Raw genomic sequence first — 14,950 nt, 5'->3', positions numbered from 1 at the left:
TTCGGTCGCCCTTTGCATCCATGCTTCATTAAAGTGCTGCAAGATCCAGCATGCGTGCAGTGTAACTCTCTCCATGGATATACGTCTGGGAAGGCTTATTTCTGTCGGTTGTCCTTGTAGCAGTGGAGGTGTTTAAGCTTCAGTTCAATCCGTGTATGACGTCGCTCTAAACTCTGCGTAGCAAAGTTGAGCGTAGGAAAATGCTAAGCCAAGAAGTGTTAGCGGAAATGGCGAGGAGGCAAAGAGCCGACGAGCAAGTGTGGGGAGTGGGCGTCGCGGCGCAGATATCGGGTGGCGAGGCGCGAGTCGGGGATGAACTGCGCGTACGTAAGCTCTGACGTGCAGATGTTCTCCTAGTTGAGAAAGGCGGCGTGCACTCGGTGGCGGAAGTGTCCGATCTATCTACCACACTCTTAAAAATCTCCACAGGTGTGCTTCACCACAAGACTCCAAAACGACCAATCATCGTGACCAAATGTGCAAATTTGGGCATGACGAGACCCAGCATGCGATTAGAGCAAAAATTTAAAATTTCTCCCACCTCCCCTCACGGGAACCCCTGTGTAGATGCGACGCATAGGGGGTTCCGTTGTTGTTTCCGTTAGGTTGATTCTCCCATCGCGTGAAAGGTGCCGTGAACCCCCTGCCGCGGCTATGACGCAACGTGGCGCGGCTATGACGCAACACAATCCACTTTAATCCAATCCAAATCCAAATTCAATCCAATCCAAGCCAAGCCAAGTCAAACCAATCCAATCGAATCCAATCCAATGCCCCTCGCGAGAGAGTGTTCGCTATTGGAGAGGAGCGGCGGAGAGCGCAGCTCGCGTGGCGAGGAGAATGGGGGACGGGTGTGGACGGACAACAACAACGCCGTATGGAGGGACAAGGCGAGTGAATGAGATGCAGTCGCATCTAATATAGAATCTGTGCTGTGACAACAGCGCAAGGCGTGCATTTTGACAGCTGCGAATCTCGTCTGGTATTGTCTTTGTATCTTCCTCTAGCAAGTTATTACATAATAACTTACTTTCTTCGGTCATTTTTTCTGCTCCATCCTGGATACCCCTTGTCAATCGTAACCTCACGAGATTTTCGGCCCATGGTAATTTAATATTGCCTAAATTTCGAACCAATTACTGTAAGCAAACGATGAATTTCTTTGCATTTACCATTTCGAATGCACTTCCGAAGAAAATTGAGGAATTGAAAAAACGGCATTCTTCTAAAAGTGCTTTGAAATCCCATCTTCCTAAAGAGAATTCATATTTTTTTTGTAATATTTATTGCATTGACAGTGATACGAACAGCACTCGGTGTAAAAAAAGTTATACGCTCCACTATCTCCACATTTTCATGTCGAAATAAAGTGTTTGAAGTCTTTCTCTGTTTTACATATACACTGGGACCCCATGCATACGTTTTTCACCGGACCGCGAAAACAAAACGTAACAACCAGGAAAACGCAGCATTGAGGAAACCTTCAAAAATCAACGAGAACAGCGTAGCTCTGACTTGCAACAATGTATTTCTGCAACTTTGGCTTTCCAACCTTAAGAAACTCTAGAATTTAGGATTGCCGCTTTTTGCGACCGGTGGAAAACACCCCGCGTGGCAATGCAAGGTCCCTCGCGATGTCGACTCTCTTCCGCGCTGGCTGCTTGTCTACTGCGTTTAGTACGTCAAGCTAGCCTACGTCGCTGGGCATCGTGTGACCTTGCAATGGATACCCGCACATTGTGGCGTTCTCGGCAACGAGAAAGCAGATGAGGCGGCTCGCAGAGGGCTTCAACTGCGCAATGTAAGGAAAATTTTCTTTACAAAGCACGAGGCTGCAGCGCTAGCGAAGCAGCTTGCCTTAGAGGAACGAAACCGTCTCTGGTCTTTTCCCGAAACTCACCCCCCTTTTCTGTATGACATAGACTCTGACCTGAGAATGAGGCTCCCAGAGAGAATCCCACGTCGACTTGAGACGCTCTACCATCGGCTGCGCCTCAACGCAGCACTTACGAACTCCTACCGACATCGCCTCGGTCAAACCACAAACCCTTACTGTGATAACTGTGGTTTGCCAGAAACTACTGAACACGTTTTATTAGAGTGTCCGGCGTACAAACAGGAAAGGAACGACCTCGCCAAGAAGATCGAGTGCCTCAACAATGGACTTTTATCATTGAAAGCTCTTCTTGGACCATGGTCATCTCCATGATCCCAGCGAAAAGTGTTAGATGCACTGTTTGAATATTTACACGACATCGGCGTCGCAGAGACACTGTAGAACTCCACACCGTCATCCTGTGAGAACACCTGGACTTTTACGTAACCCACGGAACACTCCATGTAGCCTTCTTTTTTACCTCTTCTTTTTTCCCCTCTCTTTCGCCCTACTTTCTTTAGGGCCTTTACCTCCTCCACCCCATCCCCGCAGAGTAGCATGTAGGCGAATACATGCCTGCAGACCTCTCTGCTTTCTTCTAATAAAGAGCTTTCTCTCTCTCTCTTTTCCTGAGCGCAGACCACCTCCCGTTTTCGCACCGCCATCAAGGCACGGCAAAGTTCGCTGTTGCAAGTTCAAGGGTGTTCTCAAAGCTTGGAGCGCACGATGACGACGAGAGCGCGTGCTATTCTTGCGGTGGTACTTTATTGCAAACACGCACTTCTGGCATTCCCAAGTAAAACTTCCGTTGTAATCGCAGTGATGATGGTGATAGCAAGAGTAAAATAAGGCTATCTAGTGATGACGAATCGCACCCCCGTGCGGTTTCATGCGGTCAGTTCGGTAGCCAAGCCTGGCCAAGGCTCGTCAAACGTCAAAATGGTGGTCTGCGCATGGTGCCCGGGCAGCTTCAGAGTGTCGAATTGCGACTAATGATCCGGGAACGTACTCTGAGCCACGACGTAACCGTGAGGATTTTAATACATGGAACTCTATGTGAGCTGCACCAAGACTAGATAAAAACGACGTAGCAGCCGAGAAAGGAACCGGGAAAGCCCAGTGCTGGAACGCAGCACTGAGGGACGTAAGGGCGGGGTTCTACTGTAGTAGCGGTTGATACTCATTGTTTCATTGTTCATTTTTGCAGACATTTCTACTTGGGTGTTCTTATTATATTCATTTCATGTTCACTCACATTTATGAAAAATAACATCTACAGTCTTGCTAATAAAAGTGTTATTCCCTAGATATTTATGCTAAAAACAACCTTTTACACGAATGTGCTGTTTGCTGCACTTTGTGAAATCACGTGTATCAATTTTTATATGAGGTCCCGTCGCAGTTTGTGACTTTGGGACCTCCTTTTGAATATCCTAGCCGTCGATCAACCTTCTATTTACAATAAAATCTTTGACTTCGAATACTTTACCTCCCATCTACCACGAGCGGCCTTTCCTTCTCCGTGTTTTTGTAACAGCGTCTTGCAGAAAATCGTCCTCGAACCGACCGCTCGTGACTAAGCCGCAACTGTGTCAAAACCTGAGGGCTTACAGCGAGAGCTCATATTTTCCACTCGTCGACAAAGTGGCCAGGATGCCGTCAACAACCGGTTTCGACACCCGATGGCCATTCGGTCTTTCGCCGGCCGCCAAAACTTTCTCAATCCGAAGAACGCTAAAGAGAAACAAAGTTGTCGCGGTCTGGACACAAAGTTTCCCCCTGAGAGCGATAGTTTTCGGAACCTGAGACGGATCAATGGCACCTGCGGTCCTTTCCGCGGGAACTTTGAACAACAATCCGAGGAACGGGCTGGGAAAATAGCTTCCGTCGACAGATCGATTTGCCAAAGTGAGAAGAGCCGCGCCGGAAATGGGAAACGAAGGCCGAGCACCGTGGCCGACAAGACGCACGACCGGGATTTGTGTGTGCGTCTACCCTGGAGGGTGAAAGAAAACGTCGGGAAGATCGGCCCTTTGTACTGCTGTCCCATGTCTGCCCCACACAGGGGTAAAAAAGAAGCCGCTTCAGCGCGGTAGCCCGAACCCATTAAAATTGAGGTATGACAGAAAGAACGGCCCTGTCCACTTCAAAGCATCGCGTTTCCTTCGATCACGTTCTCGGAAAGAGCAGCACCTAGGAATGTGGTCTTAGATGTTTGCGAGACCACGAAGAGGTTCGGGGAAAGCAGGAGAATCAATGCAGAATTTCCCGACGTTTTGGCCTAGCAGGGACTCGCACCGCCGGCTGATAGTCGAAAACTGGTAAAACCTGGGAAATAAAATTTTAAGAGGTTTCCCATTTACTCACTGAATGCGCCTTGTCGCCACAGACCATGATGAAACGATGCTATCTCGCAAGTTATCGTTTCTACTAGAAGGAAAATACCAACAGACTCCTTGGTTGTTGCAGAAATTTAGAATTTTACTAGCAGACTGTTTGGGCTTTGAATTTTTGAGCTCTGACCTTCTCTCGCGCGCAGTTTGGACTTTGTATCACAGTGGCTTCTACTCTAATCGTTCGCCATTGGATTTCGCACGAAGAAACTTTCGCGTTTTATTTATTTTTCCATTTTAATTATTGGTGTTGCTGAAATGGAGTTATGAAATAACGAGGGTTTTGTATGCAAGAAGTTTAGCAGCGCATGGTGCCTAAGTAAAGACATGGTTTCTTGCGTAGGACCAGATTAAATCGTAACTCATGAGGATGCCTAAGTACTTGGCGGACGTAGGGGAGGGTACAACGGTATGGTTTTATCCATCCCACATGTGGCGTGGATAATTTGGACTACGTTGAAAAGAGATGAGAAAGATTTTACCATTGTCGTTGTTAGAAGGAGTGGTGCGTTTTCTTGTTTTGAAGAATTACCGCAGACGTAATTTTATTGCTTGTATAGGATTGTATTTGGACGTTGAAGTTGATGAAGGCACATTTTATTACATTTCATAGCCTTTATTTTAGATCATGTAGCCGCTGATTACACGCACACACTCATACTTTAACGGTTTCTACACCTGCAGAGTACTGCCTTGTGATCACTATGGAAGACGTTCAGAGGCTCTGCACAGCCTGCTTGCAAATGTGAGATCAATGCAGGAATAGTGTAGCGTCATGGGTCTGCAACTGATTCAGTTTGAATGAGTAGTGATCAACCATGAAAATCTCCATCCATTTGCCACGCTCTTTCATCACATGTATCTTAAAGTCGCCGTATAAGTTTATAGTTAATAGTTTCTGCCAGGACCGTTTCCGCGTCAAAACAAGACGTGTTCGGTATGACGTATGTGCTGGCGATAACAAGACCAATAGGTATCTCGACTGCACAAGCGTCTCCTACACCGTTATGTGCTTCGGATAGGTACACGGGAGCAAATGATTCGTCTATGTTACTCTTCGCGTAGTACACCACGTCAGTGTAGCTCGCCACTTGTGATTTATTAAGGGTCACAGCGCTGGCCTGCGCCAAGTAGAACTGTGTTTTCCTACACTTCATTCCCGTCTTCTTGTCGATGGTCAAGGTCGCGTACCTCTCAAAGATGAGGACCCAGTCGTCCTCGATCAGCACCCCCTTCATTATGGCGTCCTTCATCCGCGACATGGCTTTCAGTTAAGCAATCTTTCCTGTTCCGAAGCCTCGAACTGTAACCACGGATCTACAATTTTCATGCGGGTTCCAAGTTTCCAGTGCACGGCTGTAAACGTGCCAGCCGCACCATTGACCAACCCGTCTTTAACATCGATGTTGCAGGTGAACACGTAGGGCTTGTTCGCGGCCAGAGCCATCTTTCGCGGAAGGTTAACCGTGTCCGCTTGCCCTAGCTTCTCTACCTTTGCCACGGCACGGTCACGTTCCTCGTCCGATCGGTATCCGAGGTAGACGTCAGTCGCTCTGCGGAGCAGCACCTTCTTCGCGTCTGGCAGTGTGACCTCTGTGTTGTGCTTGGAGACCTGGGCATTTGAGAAGAGTCGAACCGCATCGGGTGCACGCATCAATGCGCCGGCGAACGTGACAAAACGGCTCTTGAGTAGGCGAACTTCGTCTTAGGTGAGTTCCCGACAGTCGCCGAACTGTGTGGTAAGAGCAGAGTACGCCATCAGGCCTACGACTCGTAGTGAGGGGAAGTACGAGAGGTATAGTGCCACGTAATTTTTTTCGACAAGGCCTTGCTGCATTTGGCACGGCGATACACTTCGCTGGCTTGAATGAGCGGTATTTGGCACAAACCTTCAGACAAAATGAAGTTCAGTCCTCCTAAAGGTTAGCGGAGATATGCGTGGTCGTCCGAAATCGATTGTCGAGCTCGTCGAGTAGGTCGGCCGACAGCATACTCACCACGCCGACGATGACGGCACGCACGTTGCGGAAGACCATCGTGAACTTGTTGAGGTTGGCGTCAGAGAGACATCCGTACGGTTTTGCCGAATCAGCTTGAACGGCGCGTTCACGGTAGTACACCCGACTGCCACAGCCGCCTTACCGGTGCTTGCGCAGATAACGCAAGTGTTGTAATGCCACGGCTGGCAGTAGCGGTTATAGACGTCCATCACGAGCCCCAGACCGAATGTCTTGCCGCATCCGGCCGGTCCAGTGAAAATGACTCGAAGTGGTTTCGAGTCGGGAGTGGTTGCGTGATGATCACTTCGCGAATGAGCTCATGCTATTCGGGGTTGGGCAACCGCAACTTGGCGTAGTACTGCGACAGCTCCAAGACGTCTTCGCGCTTGCGAAAGGCAGCGCAAGGACTCTCTCGCCTCACGGTGGCTACCTAGTTGGGATCGCGTAGGATGTCCGCGTGCCGCTTGTAGTTCACCCCGATCATGTCATCCCGGCCCTCTTCGTTGTTCATCCCAAACGGCATCGGTTTTCCATCTATTTCTGACGGCGCCAGCATCTTGAATATATCCATGGCGGAGTCGTAGTCGGTCCCGTAGGTGTACTGTTGCTGCGGGCGTTCCTCATGAGGCACGCGTTCACGTGTGCTCGGTATTTTTTCTTTGTATTTTTTGCGAGCTTCTCACGTGGCGCAAGCCCACCCGCAAGCCTCAACAACGCCGGGCACTCCTCACGAGGCACACGCTCACGTGCGCTCGGCAAGGCTGAGTTTTCTGCTAGCTCTCGACGGTGGAACTAGAAGCTTAAACAGCTCTTCTGTCAAAAAAAATTCCCTCGCACTTCCGCGATGGGGAGAGTGTGTAAGTGCAAATGCACGGTTGTTGATTGCGCGATTACGGTGGATATCGTGCTCTTAATGAGTAGTCGAGAGATCACACACACGCACACAACTACAACGAAAGATATTTCACTCGTTATTGCTGGTACCGTTGCCCGGTCCGCCATCATCGTTATCGAGATGCAGGACCCGCGACCGCTCTCGACGACGGCGCGCGCTCGACTAATACCCTCCCGCGCCACGCGGCCGCTACAGGAGCGCCCTCACGCGTCGGAATGCGGAGCGCCCGCTACGCGAGCGAGAGCTCTCCCTCCCGAAGTGGAGAGGAGGTGCCCAACACCCGCAGTCACTGAGCGGAGAGAGGAGGAGGAGAGTAGCGCCCGCCGTTACGGCGAGGGCTACACGAGCTACCTCACGCGTCGGAATGCGGAGCGCCCGCTACGCGAGAGCTCTCCCGCCCGAAGTGGAGAGGAGGTGCCCAACACCCGCAGTCACTGAGCGGAGAGAGGAGGAGGAGAGTAGCGCGCGCCCATCTCCCGCCGTTGCTAGGGAAGACGAGGAAGACGAGGAGCGCGCGCACCCGCAGCTGTTGCTATGCGGACGACGGCGGCGGACGATTCAGGCTCGCTTAAGAAGTGCATTCGCACTTAAAACAAACTATCGCAATTGTCACCAATACAGCCCCAATCTTTGGTACATATTAACGCCCTTTGTAAGTCCCTAGCAATAGGTTGAGCAAAAAAAAAAAAAAATCAAAGCTTTCTCTAATGCAATCTGAATCGAAGTCGAAGTAAAAAATCCAAACAGCTTCTACGTGTCGAAATGACACCATCGGATAGACGTCAGCTTCGTAACGCGAGAGACACTGGTTCTTTCCGAACACGGGAAGCGTTTTTTGTTTATCTTGACGCGCTTGATGCGCCTTCATCACCATGGTTTTGTGAAACCCACTTTGTAAGTTGCCTTTCCTGTAGTGCAAGTCTTTCCTGCACTAGAGGAAAGCATTGTAGTTTGGCTTTCCTGTAGCGGATTCAAAGCATACCGCTTTTATACGCCATCAGTGAGAGGCCTAGCAAGCTTCGCAAAAATTATAGGCTCCCACTCTGTGAAGGTGGGTGATCACCGAATCTGTTAAACCCCCCTGACCGAGGTGACGCAGAATTTTGAACAAAGGCATGAATTCCTCTGTTTTATTTCTTCTGGTCATCGTGATGAAACGTACGCGCACACATATATTGTCTCGCCTTTCTGGTTTTATATACATTCGCTGGGACCACTACCGCCACCCTGAGGAGCCGCACGAAACTAGACACACGTGAAGCAAGCCAGCACAACGTAGACATCGGCGACATACCTGCTACCACGGGAGATCGGAATGAAAGGAAACTAGGCACACAATTAGGCGCTTGAAACAATGACAAAGAGAGGTTGGTGCGAGCGTATAGATAGATGGCTGACACTGATAGCACAGCAAAAAAACTTTGGGAAACCTTTCGAGTGAAAGCAAGTTCTGACCCATGTGAAAGCAACCAAACTTGTGCTGGTGAGGACGAGGACGCGGGTTCGATTGCCATCCGCGGCATCCGCTTTTCTTATGGAGGAGAAAAGCAAAAACGCCCGTGTGTGCGAGATTTTGGCGCACGTTAAAGATCCCCAGGTGGTCAAAATTAATCCGGAGCCGTCCACTACGGCACGCCTCATCGCCTGCGTTGAGTTGGCGCGTCAAACCCTACAATTAACCATCGAAAGCAACCAAACACGCGAACAAACAAGCCAACAAACGCACACGCAGAAGAACAGCACTCGCTATGAAACTCTTTGCGGTTCAAAGTGAAGTGGAGGATATAGAGTATTTTCTCACGGACAACAAAAATCTGCGGAGCCCTAGACATAAACACCTTCCGTCTTTATGTTGATATTTCTTCGACAACCCTATCCTGGGTATGTTCTTGGGGGAATTGTAGAGTATTGCAGTTTTTTTTACTTATTTTTCGATATTTTCACGGGGTGGGTATGCACCCTATGAAAGGCATATAGACACCGAGAGATAGGTCCCAGCACGGGCAGCTGGTGTGGTGGACGGTTGAGTGACAAGGAGGAAGAGGTCGAACGCTCTCGCTCTCTGGCTGCACCCACTTGAGACTGTGTGCTGCTGTGTTACCCACCGTGTGAAATTTTTAATTACCTGCAATATACCATTTTCCCCGTAAAAATATTAATAGGCGACCAACTTGAATGTCTTCTCTATTTACTGCAGCGTTGCCTGCTACGGCGACTGCAAGCTGGCACGACGATATATATCTAATTCAAGGTCGAGCATGATGGGATGTGCTTCTGGGAGCACGAGGCGAAATAACACGGGCTTCATCTCAGCATCCCCTGGATGCTTTCTTAGGGCGGGGTTGGCGATGCCGGGAGAGTTGTATTGTTAATGTTTTGTCCGTGCTTTGTTACCAACGTCACGGCGCCAACGGCTATAGCTTGACTTGTCTGAGAGTGACACACGCCATTGCCGCATCATTTGTTCCGTTGGTTGACACTACACTGCGTTTAATTATTTTCGTCCTGGCTTCAGTTAGACAGTGCTCGAAGGAAGAAAACTGCCGCATAAATGCGAGGCCGACCAAAGGCGACCCCATCCAATTCGCGGCCTGTCAACTCCGCACGTCACTTCGATAGAAAGCACATCTGCCCTTTTCCTTTATTGCAAGCTTGATTTTGACAGCAAGACAGCTCCGCTCTTTATCCTTGCATGCTTTTGTCATTTTTTTATTTTTTGCTGTGTTTGCGATATCTTGACGTCTTGGGTTGGTTTCACACCATGGGCAAATTCACAAACGAATTATCACTGCACACGTGAAGTGTAGGAGAACTAAGTAAAGCGTTGTGAAGAAACTGCACGGAAGGTTGCTTTTCTTTATTTGTCTCCGATTTTTTGTTAGGGCACTTTTTGTTAGGGCGTTTTTCATTAGGGAGTGAGAGCAGTGAGCGCGTCGTTCGCATTTCTGAGTCGGCAGCCTGCGGAAATGGGTGCTGCCGCGTTTCCTAGGAGTCACGTGACGTCGACGTCACTGCCAAGGTCGCTGTAGAGATGATCAATTCGCGTCTGGCGTGTTTTTTTTTTTTTTTTTCGTCCCTCGTATCTTCGCTTCATCGCGTGCCAGGAGGCTGTTTGCTGCGATGCGACGTACAGTGTAGGATTTGCACGGAATTGACCCATTAACCGCTTGTCGCCGTAGAATACGGCAAATGCGTGTTTTTGTGGCCACTACGGCAGGTATAGTACAAGAGAATCACCTGCAGTCAGCCACTGAAAATTTACTTTTTGTTGGAGCGAGGGATGCAGTGCTCCGTCGCTTTTGACATTGGTAATAGGATGTAACATATATGTCGTAGTAGGATGAGCCTGATCCCTTTTCCGGTACATGTCGCTTGGTATCCTCCTCTACCCCCGCCTATGAACGTTCGTAGAAGACAGGTGCAACCAAATTCTGCGCAAAAAGGTTTGCCACTTACAAAAATATTCATGGGCACGCTCAGGGAGCTGTTGCGTGGAACTAAAGTTTTCTGGCAAAGCGAGGATCCGCTGAAAACTACCTCTTACCAGTAATTTTAAATAAAAAGCAAATATATTATACATACCACATTTCAGCCTAAGAGAAAGATAGACATAAAAACTTAAAAAGAAAAGCTGCCATGAACGACTTGATGAAGCCATGGCTACTGTGTTAAAAAAAATGGTAGATAAGGAAAACCAGCATGCAATAAGAGCCGAGTATTTATAAACAATAATTTCATATCTTGCAATACATCACCCCAAATTCTCAGAAAAGCGAAACAAATCAAACGCCAACTATCTTGCAGAGAACCAATCGTCTATTCTTGGGATTCACATGACACGTGGGCGCCATCAAATTCCCCACAAGCCTTAAAGAGCTATTCACTCCTTTTGTTCGAAGCTTTCGAATCTACTACTCAGCCGACATGTTTTCAAGTCATATTTTGATGGCACCAGTTCTCAAACGGAGGCCGCCTTCTCTGTCGCACCTGCACGGAGCGACCTGCGACGAAAGCGTCCATGAAAGGGAGATTTCCTGTCACTTCTATTTCTTACAGCTTAGTAATGACGCCGCTCTGCAAGACATTGTCGTAGGCTTTGGAAACGTAAGAAAACGGAGCCAGTATAGTGAAAGTCTATAAGACCGCTGGTGTTCGACATGGCTAAGAAAGTCGAGGACGCTGTCTTGTGCGCACAAACGTTGCGTGAAGCCATTCATGCATGACGGAAGCGTTTTCTTACTTTCGAGCCACCACATCAGCCTAGCATCCATGAGGTTTTCCATGAGGTTAGAAAAACCCGACGTGAGTGAAACGGGCCGGTATGAGGCGATGTCTACATTGTCCTTGCCGGGCTTTAGTAGCGGGGCTACTCGACAAGCTTCCACAAAGCAGAAATGATTCCAGTATCTCAGACAAAGTTAAAATATGTGATAAGGTCTTTTTTGCGCTCTAAAGGCAATTTTGTGAGAATCTGATTGCTTATCCTATCTGGATCCGCTGTGCACGGTCAGCGCAAACTCTTCAACGCGGTCAACAGCTCCCGGAAAATGGATGGAACATCCACGACAGGCGAACGCAGAGAAGGTATACGACTGGATGGACGTCTTGAATCCACAAAAAGCTGTCAGCAAAAGGCTCAGCAAAGGCATAAAGTGAACGAGTCTTCTTTTAGTAAGTGAATTTTCTGATGGCATCGTAGTGCTCCGTTACGGCTGCCAGTAGTTTAAATTATCAGAGAAAAGCAAGTTAAAGACAAACGCTTTAACTTGCTTGGAAACAGAGAGAGAGAGAGAGAGAGAGAGAGAGAGAGAGAGAGAGAGAGAGAGAGAGAGAGAGAGAGAGAGAGAGAGAGAGAGAGATGGCTCGTCAATGCGAGTGGCGATGTTTCCAGCAGACAAACGCCTCGCTTTGTCACAAGACCGTAAAGACTTCTATTAGCTAGAAAAAGTATTCGTCGAATGTGATTATTGCTACGATGATGATCTTTACGGAATACCAAGTTATTTACATACAGTTGTATAGTACTCTGCTTCTCAAGGACGTCAGAAAAACTTCCCTCGCGTATGGTGGACACGCGTGCGGTGGACACGCGTGTGGTGGACAAGACACGACGAGTTGCGTAGTTGTCACTCGATTCCTTGCACCCGCCCTGTCTGCTTTTTTTTTTTGTTAGTATGGAGTCGACGCCGCATTTCCGCGTCCTTCTCACAAAATTCGCATTTTAAAGTTGCCCAGATTGGAGGCTGTCACGAGTTCAATGTTATCCTGGTATTAGGGGACACAGGCGGGCACCTGGAAGGCAAAATAAAGGAGTTTTGTTTTCGTTTAGTCCATATTTATGTAATTCACGTTGGAATATTCTTGAAACATGCACATGGTATAATTGCACACGCCTACAATATGGCGTATGTCACTTCAGGAGAAAAAAAATGCTCGTGTTGTCAGCATAAGAAACGCACTTTGCAACGTGGATAAAGTAACCAAGGTGAATCGTTTTATCATTGCGATATTCTGTCTACGTGGCAACAACCTACAACATATCTTCTGGATGTACATTTCGCGTGCGCGTAAATCACGCTTGAAGCTTAACTACAGAAACACAACTACAGACACCGAAGGAAATTTCTAGACGCCCCACCGCATCTTTAAACGAATGCCACACTGGTGATATAAGGAACTACAAATTTATATGGCTTTCAATCCCGGCCTGACAAAAATGACCCGTTCAAACGCACAGATTTCGCGAGTAGGATCATCTTGTTTTGACACTTCTAACGGTTTTCTTTTGGTTCAAATTGCCTGTTACTGATTTTTTTCTTCCGTAAAGATAACAATGGTACAGATAAATCTTGTAAAAAACCTTGAATTCTCCAAATCATTTTTAAAGAAACTCATTTCTTCACGTTCGGAACTCTCAGAATAACACTTGTTTTCTCCGAATAATTTTTTTTTAAATCTCTAATTCCGGAACCGGCTGATTCAAACTACAATGGATCAAGTTTGTAATCAATCCTGGGTCAGTGTATGTTCAAACTGGGAATAAACACTTCCTATGAAACATACGGATGCGACAGACTGCTTACCGCAGCAGAATAAATTTGAAAAAGCTTCTGTCAACAAAACTTACTACAACTCCTGTGTTTGGCTGTGGGGTCCAACTAACTCTTCAACTCTGAAAAAGTAAGAAATTGCTTCTGTTCCTCGCTGCGCTGAAAATTTGCGGAAGTGAGAAGGAAGGGTTCCAGGTTTGCTTCCCATGTCTACTTCTCGATGTCGCGAAACGGTTACGCCAACTGCAAGTCACACGAAACCAAATCCCTGACGCAGAAATTATCAACTTATATTTCTTCTGCAGTACTTTATCCTGTATTAATGACTCAGTACCAAGTATTTCGAATTCAAAGCGGAGAAATCTGTTGGAATGTCCGGTCAATCTTCCACCGTACAGTCAGGAAGAAATAAAAAGAAAACGCGGGAATATACGCCAAAACACGCAAAAGCGAGGAGCTTGGTTCGTGGTGATCACGCAATGGCGCGGTTCTGGTAGCTTAGAACGCCACGCTTGCAACTTTTGCTGCTGTTATAAAATCCTGCGACAATTTGACGTGAATAGAAATAAAGTGCGCTATTTGGGTGTTTGCGTTATATTGGCGAGTTCGCATTTCGTTTCTCTATGACTGTGCATGACGTTGTGTCACACAAGGGCGTGTCTCCACGCGGAACGAGAGCATTTTTGTTCGCGAAACAACTTCGTTGCCTGCACCGGCTCGATGCACTTGTGTGATTAGTATTCATGAAAAGGAATTATTTTACAACGCCATAACGATACATTTGGGTGGGAATATGGAGCATTCATCTTTTTGTTTCGCTAGTAATTCTTTCCGCGTCACTGAGGTAGGCGGTGGGAGCGCAGGGTTGACGTCCACCCCTTCCCACCATGCCCAACTCATAGGCTTATGATCACTTCGAGGGAACTTCCAACACCTGAAGTTTCATAACTTCCCACAGCGTCAAAATATCGCATTAAAATGTGCATACTTAAACACAACACATGAGTGCAAACGAAGTATGGATAACATGTCATTACACCAGTCGCCCTTCCTCCGTTTCGTGTAATTGCGGACAACTACCGCAGAAGACGATTCCTGCCGGATTGTAAGTTCGCATAGAACAGGCCCGTGTTTCGCCTACTTACTATGCTCCGTTGCAAAGGGTTATAAAACCTTGTCACGCGAAACAGAAGCTGGAACTAGACTCACCGTGGTGGTTTGCTTCTTGCTGCGGTGGTGTACGGCGAGCTTGCCGAACTCCAAAAGCACCGGCGAAGCGGTAACGTGAGGCCGCGATGACTTGCGGCTTCGGAACCGCAGCGGCTCTGACATGCCGTCGAGACCCGCACGCAGCGTTGGAAGCATGCTGGAGGGAGCAGAAGTCCGGTCTGTGGCGTACGCTCCGACGGTCTGGGCCCACGCTCTCTCATGGTGCCGCGCCTCAGCCAGCATCCCTGCAGGCTGGGAGAGCACGGCCAACCAGTCATCGATCCACCGCGCGGGCTTTTTGAAATCCCGGTTGTCAATAAAAGGAGCACCGTCACGTTACAAAAGGCGAGAAAAAAGTTATACAAATGTAATGAAAGATTCGTTCAAACAATGGAATGCCGTGAGGAATGCACAAAATCTCATTTGTCTCCATCGCTAACTTGGGATCAGCCCGATGCGCACAGTTTGATCAGACTTTAGAGGCCCGTTCCACAATGTTCCTCGCATACCCCTTGTACACCGTGCAA

At 48.1% G+C, this 14,950-nt stretch overlaps 1 protein-coding gene across 1 annotated transcript in view; it reads right to left on the bottom strand.

The window, feature by feature from the left end:
- Window positions 1–14,618, bottom strand: part of LOC144162653 (uncharacterized) — a 150,437-nt gene extending 135,819 nt beyond the window's left edge. The window contains exon 1 of the mRNA XM_077693277.1: window positions 14,424–14,618. Within this exon, the coding sequence (XP_077549403.1) occupies window positions 14,424–14,579 (156 nt within the window). The 5' untranslated portion in view covers window positions 14,580–14,618. The remainder of the gene's footprint in view (window positions 1–14,423) is intronic.
- Window positions 14,619–14,950: the final 332 nt, after the last annotated feature.

Source organism: Haemaphysalis longicornis, unplaced genomic scaffold (genome assembly GCF_048455015.1).
Source record: "Haemaphysalis longicornis isolate Haplotype H1 unplaced genomic scaffold, Haemaphysalis longicornis Haplotype H1 scaffold_12, whole genome shotgun sequence".
Taxonomy (NCBI): domain Eukaryota; kingdom Metazoa; phylum Arthropoda; class Arachnida; order Ixodida; family Ixodidae; genus Haemaphysalis; species Haemaphysalis longicornis.
This window is presented reverse-complemented; position numbering and strand designations above follow the sequence as displayed.